We start from the raw sequence: 8613 nt of genomic DNA, 5'->3' as shown, positions 1-8613 counted from the left end.
ATAATTAAGTTGAAGGTTTTTCCTGCACTGGTATTGTGTTGTGAGAGCTGAGTATTCTCTGATCTCTGTTGCTTATCTGGTTCAGGTATGACCCACCAGCTTTCCTTAACCTTCATTGTCAATGTGTGGCCTGTTCCCAGTCTTGCTCATGATCCTGTCTTCTGTCCTCTTGTTCAATGGTATGATATTCAGGAAGCTGGCTAAGTGGGTTTTTTTTTTTCCCCCTCCTTCTCCTTGATTGATAATCCACAGCCCTTATTTTCTGTGCCGTATTTTCAGGAACTTCATTCATCTATCATTTATTGAGTATTGAGCATATATGATCATCCAGACATTATTCTAGATACTGAAGATGCTGGTGTCCCATTTCATATTCTTATATTGTTCTCCAAGGATTTATCCAAATGTGTATAGATTTAGTCTCCTCAGGAGGTCATAATATTTATCAGAATATTTTACAGTTTTGGTCATCCTTAATTACAGGACTACTTAGGAGGTATCAGTAACTATTGTGTTCCCTGATTTTTACTGAAATATGTCTTATTTCATGTCAAACGTAAAGCTTAAAACAAATAAAATAATAATAGCATTTGCTTTATTACGATTATGAGTTAACATGTGGTAGCAGATCTTGTTTGTATTTCTAAATCAAAGGAGCGTGGGCAAGACTAACTCTCCAAGCTTTAATGTCTTCACCTTTAGCAGTGATACCTGCAGGGTTATATGAAGGTCAAATGAAATGCCATGTTTGAAATCACATAGTAAAAACTTCATAGACTTAGAGTGAGAGGGTAAGCAAGGAATGCTTCCCAAAGGTAGCATATCATCTTTGTCCCTGTATAACTCCATTGAGTGCATTGTATAAGTGAAAGAACAAAGAAATGAATGTTTTTAGATAGTGTTTAAAGGAGACATTTACCACAGTTGCTCCTTTTTCTTTTTCACGTACTTCAGTTCTCCCTCCGTTCTCCCCTCCCTTCATACCTTCTGCCCCCATTACTTCCTAGTAATTAATTTAAATAACTTTTGTCATTCCTGAGGTTTCAAGGCATGGTAGTACTGTGTTCTGATATTCTAATTGTAAAATATTTTATGTAATAAAAGCATAGTGTCTTAAGGGAAATTCGGCAATTATTTATTCTGTGGTTTTTATATTACAGTAAATTAGTCATTGTACTTTCATTTACAAAAGAAATGCTTACTTCTTAATTTTAGAAGAATTTGACTTTCATTTAGACTTTAAAGAGTCAGACACCTGCATCAGAGTGGCTCTTGATATATTTTGGTCCAAATAGATTCTGCTCTTAACAGTCTCTCGTAAGTGAGGCTATTACACCACATGCCTACAGATAGGATAAAGGTCATTGACAGGGCAAAGGATGGACAGATCTAGCCTTACAGCTGCCCTGTGGTACTCAAATCATGTATTAAATAGAACTGGATTTCCTCTTTTCACGTAATTCAGCATTCTCAAGTAGAAATATTTGTCAATGAAATGTTTAGAGGAGCTGCTGAGGCTCTAAACACCTATTTGAGATTTGTGTGTTGTGTTACTTGAGTCAAATGAGTTTTGAAAGACCCATCCATTTTGAAAATTCTGAGACAATTTAAAAAACTTTTTTCTCCTACCTTCCTCCCTTTTTAAAAATTATTCAGCTGATGAACTGCACCTATGTGAAACTTTTGTATTCGTTGAAAAAAAAAATAGGTTGTTTCTAAGCAACTAAATGAATTAATTTTAAAACTAAGAATGAGGCCTTATTTTGGGAAAGCAAGTATGTTTACTGCTTTGCTGTCTAAAAAAAAAAAATTCTTAAGTGAAAGTCAGCCTGCCAAGAAATATAGACTAAATTTCTAAGAGATGGGTTGGGATTATTTTTTCTGGTTTCTCTAGTATCAATCTAATACCAAGAATTAGAAGTGTTAAATTACTGGAAAAAGAATATGAAAACATTATGTTCTTTGTTTGTAACCAGCATAGACTTTGTTGAGTTCCTCCTGCAAGGTTACTAAGGATTTGTAAAAAGCACAATTCTTTTTATTGGATACTCATCACTAATACTATCTTACTGGTGAAAAGGGATACCTGCTTCTTCAATTGTAGATATTTACTTTCAAATGTAAAAAGATTTAAACGTTCAATGTTAAATGCATCCTTTATGATTTTCCTGTGGATAGAAAGTAGGATGCTTGCCGATATTGCCTCTAGATCACTAGCTTTAAATCAGCCAGGCAACCCACTTTAATTAATAATTCCTAATTTGTTAAACTGTGTTAAAAGGACAAAAATATTTATTAGCATACTTACTATAACCTATATTTTAAAATAGGAGGTGCGTGATTAAGTTAGCAATCAAGTAGTATAGATCATGACTTTTCCACTTTTAATAGGGGATTGGCATGTACTGTGAATAGTTCACATTTGTGGAGGAAATCTACATTTCAGAGAGAAATTATAGATTTTTTTTTTTTGAGGAGATGGCATCTTGCTATGTTGCCCAGGCTGGATTTGAACTCCTGGACTCAAGCAGTCCTCTCACTTCAGCCTCCCAAGTAGCTGGGACTACAGGCACACACCACCACACCCAGCAAGAAATTATACATTTTATTTGGAAGTTTGTAAACATGAAAATCAAATAAATAATGTAAATCTACATTTAGTGGCTCTGATGTTTTTAAACTTTTCTTTCCTTATTCACAGCTGGAAAAGTACTTTTTTTGTATGTGTTTTTAAAGTACATGCCCGTCTCATGTTCATTGCAGATATTTCCCACAGCTTCCTTCATCTTTTAATTTTATGACATTTTGATATATAAATAAAAGTGTACATTTCAACATGGCCATATTGGTTGATCTTTTCCTTTGTAACTCCTCCTGTTACTTTATACTTTAAATGTCTTCTCCCAGGCTAAGGCCAGTTAAATATCCACTTATATTTTCTTTTAATTTTTTAAAACAGTTTTATTATTTTATATCTTCCTCTGTTTTAGGCATTGCTAACTGTGAGTCTTTGGTTAGGTTTCAGAGAATCTGGAAATTCCATAAAATTCTGTACATAATTGTACATGTGTCTATAAGTACATTTTTCTGTGTAAGAAACCATTAGATTTTATTAGATTTGTTTATTAGATTCTAAAAGGATCTGTCACAGGTCTCTGCCTCTCCTCCTTTCAAAAAATGGCTAAGAGCTACTACTGTAATCCATCTGGACTTTATTTGGGTATAAGGTGGTATGATGAGACTCTAATTTTTCCCCTTTTCTCCAAATATTTAAAGAAGTATACCAGAACAGTTAGTAAATAATTGTCTCCTATGATTTGTGATACATTTGAAAAATAATTTTTTGAAAAATTTATCATCTCTTTTTATCTCCACAGAGAAAGTCAGAGAAATTCAAGAAAAACTTGATGCTTTCATTGAAGCTCTTCATCAGGAGAAATAAATTGTATTATGTGAGTAAAAAGTCTTTTACTGCATTGGTGCCGACTAAATGCAAAATTATACTTTAAACTTATCTTAATCATTTATCATTCTGCTTGACTTATATCCTGTTTGCTCCTTATGATGTAATAATTTTAATGGCATGAATCTCTGAAGCTAGCTTCTGAATTTCATTTGTATAATATTTCTTTGAATAACTTGATTACCTTCTGACTGAACTAAAAATATCCTCTAGAACTCATTTTGAACAGAACAAAGGTGAACGGAGAGCTAAGATTGTTTATTATGTTCAGATGACTCATATTTTCTGCATGTAAAGAATTGAACTGTAGTTGTCGTTTTTTTCCTCATTGTTCATAGTCTATGAATCATTATGTGTATGTTAAATATTCAACTTGCAAAGCTTTTTATTTAGTTGGCTTGACTAAAAATTTTAATAAGAATAAGATTGTTCTTAATCTTATTCTCTTTTAATTAAAAACATTTAGATAAGCCTCTTTCCTGCTTAATTTATATAGCCATAGAATTTAGTATTTAATGTATTAATGTTTTTGTCTGATTCTCCAGTCTGACATTATTAAACATGTTCATAATAAAATATTATATATTTAAGGACTTCCCTTAGTAGCATAATCAGTTGTTAATTGTAACTGAAGAATTAAAATCAGTAAGTCATTCGTTGAAGAAGTTGAGAAAAAGAAAATGCTATAATTAAGTCATTCTCCCTTATTTCAAATATTTTATAACTTTTATCTGTGAGCCTTACCCTACAGGCAGCTGCAGCAGGGTCACAAATGGAAGGAGTAGAAGTGTGAAAGGTTCCTCCCTAGCCGCACTCAGTTCAGTTGAGAAAAGGATCTTAAGCCAAACTACCTCTTCTCCTCTTCTACAGGGGAAACGTATCTGAGAAAGTAAGCTGGAAAGGGAAGCACAGCTCACATGGTACCTCATTCCGACCAGTAAACCAGCAATGAAGGAGACAGGAAGGAGTTAGGAAACTCTAGACTAAAGCTTTGTTACTTTGTTTCATTTCTTTCTTTCGTAAATTAAAACATATATGTAGAAGCATACAGAAATACATAATCATCTTTAACATAAGCCAAAAATAATTTTGGTGTTTTTTTAAGTGTCTGGGTTTGTAAATGTTTTCTACATCTTCAGTGTATTATTTTAAAACCATAAAGTGTTTACAGTATCATCCTAGTCATGGTAGTTAACTATGAATAGTTGCTATTCGAGATGAACATTTTTAGTACTATCTTGATTTGGTTGGTTCTCCTTTTTAGCACCAGAAATTACATTATAGTTTTTTTTTGTTTGTTTTTTGTTTTGAGACAGAGTCTCACTCTCTTGCCTGGGGCGAGGGCCGTGTGGTCAGCCTAGCTCACAGCAACCTCAAACTCCTGGGCTCAGGCAATCCTCCTGTCTCAGCCTCCCGAGTAGCTGGGACCACAGGCACGCGCCACCATGCCCGGCTAATTTTTTCTACATATATTTTTAGCTGTCCAATTAATTTCTTTCCATTTTTTGGTAGAGACGGGGTCTTGCTCTTGCTCAGGCTGGTCTCGGAACTCCTGAGCTCAAACAATCCGCCCGCCTCGGCCTCCCAGAGTGCTAGGATTACAGGCGTGAGCCACCGCACCCGGCCTACATCATAGTTTTGTTTACAGATGTGGCCTTTGGGAGAAAACTCATGAAAGCCACAGAAACCCCATTAAAAATATAAGCTATATTTCTAGTTTATTAATGAAATAGGGAAGCCCAAAGCCAGCCATTGTTTTACATAGAAGTGTCTCTCCCCCTAAACTGAGCAGTGTGACATCTAGAGTTGCCATTGCTGCTGGGAACTTGCCTTTTTCCTGCCAGTGTCTCTGCCAAGAGCAGGTCAGGGCAGTCCTAAGAGCCAGGTCGTGGTGATATTTGTGCACAGAGAGGCCCCTAAGATAGGAAAACCATCCCCATTTTTCTTGTTTCCTGTCAGTCCCTAAGGCCTTTCCCAACCTTTGTGACTTACGACTCTGTGAACTGTTACAAAGTATCTATGAATTGGACAGATGATCTATTTTGTACCCTGCAGACCCATTTAAAATAATAAATCTGGGAGAATGGTAGCCTTGCTTCATTCTGACCATTTCTTAAAAGTTACCAAGAATTCTAACAAATAGTTTCTCAATTACAGTTTTAACATGTATGGAGTTCCTAAGTCATTGTAATTCTAATATTTTCTGAAGATGTTTATACCCTACACAGTCATGTAGAGATTCTTCTCCACCAATTCTACCGATTAATTTTAATATATGTTTTTAACTTTTTTTCTATAAAAAATGAATTCCAGTATATTTTTATTTATGTTTGGTAAAATTATGCTAGTATTATTATGATAGATGGTACTCTTAATAATGTTAATAAAATAGGAAACTTAGGCAATTAAACTTTCAGTATTTTTATGATCATGCAGTAGTGAAGTTTGTTTAGAAATTTTACATTTGTCTCCCCAGACCTAAATTTATCAAATGGGTTTATTTTTACAGAATCCTACTCATAATATAATCGCCTGTGCATACATCTGAAGAAAGAAAACTTTAAAGTCTTTTGTCCTGCCTCTTTCTCTTCTGCTATTACGCCTTTCTAAACATACAATAAAGTCATGGGATAAAAATAACTGATGTGTGTTACAGGCACTTTAACCATCAGCTGCCTTTTGAATGGAAGAACAGTGGTAATGGCATTAACATCCTATTTTGTTGTACTGAAGTGACAAATTGGGATAATATAGTTGGTATGGCCATTAGGTTCAGTCCCTGAAGATAAACTTGCTCTCTGCTTGTTGTCTTATTTGTGGTGGCACTAGTTTAATTCATTAAATGATGTTACTGAGTGTCAGTTTCTTTTCCAGAAATATAATGCTAGGTGTCTTGAAATGAAACTTATAGCAATTTTTTAAGTTATCAGTTGTATATAAAATGATAGTAACCCACTAAGTCATTGTCTGTATCTGTAATATTCTATATCCATAACTATTTGGCCATGATAATTCAATTTATATTCACCACGCAAAAGAAAACTGGTTAATGGAAGAACCCTTCACATAAGTTAATTCCAATTATAACAATTTAGTATACACTTAGTGAAAGAAATTTCAACCCTTTATTAACAGCTTAGACATTTGCCTTGGAAGCTAAGTCAGTGGCAGGTTACCTATTTGATTCAGTTGTTTTCGTACTCTCTGTATCCATTTGAAATTAATTCATTTTTGATGTTGTATACTTAAGTTAGGCTTTCTGTTAACAGTGGGTTTTTTTCCTGTTGACAGAGCCATTGGATTATGACACGGGATGGGGAAGATTAAGGATAATCAATTGACTGATTTCATTTAAAATATTGTCAAACATTTCAACTAGGCATCAGGAAAATGCTTCTTTCATAAGACTATTTTAAATAGAAATTATTTAAACAATTAGAATAATGTTTACCATCCTCCTCTTAGCTGAATAAAGAAAAAATTTAAAGTTTAATTCATTGCAGTTCGATTACAGTAATACCCTCAACATTTTCATGTGTTTTATATAAATATTTTTAATTGGCTAAAGGAGGTTAAAACAAAGAAATATGCCATTTTTTACTTAAAACATCTATCTCATTGGCTGCCTTTTCATTAAGCCTTTATTAATAAAAATGCCCCTTGTGTGACAGTTGTGACAGTTTTTATTTTACAGTTTATGTAATTTTATAGTATTCTTGGAATTGGTTTTTGATAACAATGCCCTTGCTGTCCCTCCCCTTTTTTTTATATCAATACATTCTTTATTGTGACCCCTCAAGATCTAACACTTGATATATAAGTGTAAGGTTGGAGAATATCACAAAATATGTCACAAACTGAGAATTCAGGAAATATTTGCTTTATACTGTTTGATAAGAAAAGTAGATCCAGTTTTAAGCAGCTAGTAGCAGTATACATTATTGGGTAGATAGTAGTCGAGAACCTTTTGTATTTCTTTCAGGTCTAGGGACAATAATGAACAAAAAAGGGAATCGAGCTCCATAATGTTCTGTACAAAGACTAGGAGATGACTTCACTGGTTAAACCCATCTAAACAGCGCTGGCAGGTAGGGAAACCCCTCACCGAAGCAGACGTTATGCATGTTAATGAACATTTTTTCAGTTGTAAAATATAACTTTTACAACTACATATCTATTTCTAAAGGAAAAAAGAAATAGAACTTTATTCCCAAGAACTATAGATGGAAAAAAAAAATGTCCTCAGCTGTTTTTCTACAGATTTCTCCAGAGGATTAGTCAGTACTGTTATCACACCTCTTTGTATAAATTTTAAAAAGAGGGAGAGGAGGATCTTCATTTCTTTGAGGAGATCAGTATTGTAACTTATATAAATAGATGATAAAAATTAATATTACTAAAAGTCTCGTACAAGGGTCCTGACATTCTCCCCATCCCCATCAGTAATATGGCTCCTTCCATGGATTTTATTTTTTTTTCTTTTTAGCTGATCTCATACTAAGCATGTTTTTTTTTTTTTCTTGAAAGCTAGGTATTTATTAACTGCAGATGTTATTGAAAGGAAAATAAAATTCAATCTCAACAGTAAGCCCTGTGTGTTGTGTCTGTAGTTCAAAAATTAGAAATGATTCAAATTTAAACAAAAAAGTAATTTCAGATATTCCGTATACAGAAGTTAAATTCTAACTAGACAAGAAATCATTTGTTTTTCATGTCAGAATTTGCAAAGACTGGAGTGGACAAAACTCTCTATGGAAAATTGAGCAATTGTAAATAGATTATATCCAAAATTAATTCAGCCAGGATATAAATTTTAAAAAAACAGTGTATGTAGGCAATGCACAATAGGAAATAAGTGGTTCTTGCTGCTTCACAGTTGAACCAGCTATGCTATAGTTCCAAGAGGAGCAATCACCCTTTCTAGCAGTTCAATTATACTGTCTCTTGTTTGTATTATCCCTATTTTCCAGGCTTTATTCCAATGGACTCCTTCCTACAAATTATTTAGCCTCCAAATAAATGCAAATGAATAGTGTAAAAATAAGTAGGGAACATTGCAGAGTGTGGTGCTTCCTAACCTCACAATTTAGGAATTTTACAAGTGATAAGAGAGTATAGGTTTAAAAGATAAATTCTTTAACTAGTTAATA

At 33.6% G+C, this 8613-nt stretch overlaps 1 protein-coding gene across 1 annotated transcript in view; it reads left to right on the top strand.

The window, feature by feature from the left end:
- The window catches only part of OPA1 (optic atrophy 1 (autosomal dominant)), a 106732-nt gene extending 100490 nt beyond the window's left edge, over window positions 1-6242 (top strand). Inside the window, exons 30-31 of the mRNA XM_012642074.1 lie at window positions 3378-3452; window positions 5973-6242. Coding sequence (XP_012497528.1) covers window positions 3378-3442 — 65 coding nt within the window. The 3' untranslated portion in view covers window positions 3443-3452; window positions 5973-6242. The remainder of the gene's footprint in view (window positions 1-3377; window positions 3453-5972) is intronic.
- Window positions 6243-8613: the final 2371 nt, after the last annotated feature.

This window comes from Propithecus coquereli, unplaced genomic scaffold, assembly GCF_000956105.1.
Source record: "Propithecus coquereli isolate 6110/MARCELLA unplaced genomic scaffold, Pcoq_1.0 Scaffold10, whole genome shotgun sequence".
In the NCBI taxonomy this organism is placed as follows: domain Eukaryota; kingdom Metazoa; phylum Chordata; class Mammalia; order Primates; family Indriidae; genus Propithecus; species Propithecus coquereli.
The sequence above is the reverse complement of the archived record's forward strand: the minus strand, read 5'-3'. Positions and strand labels throughout refer to the sequence as shown.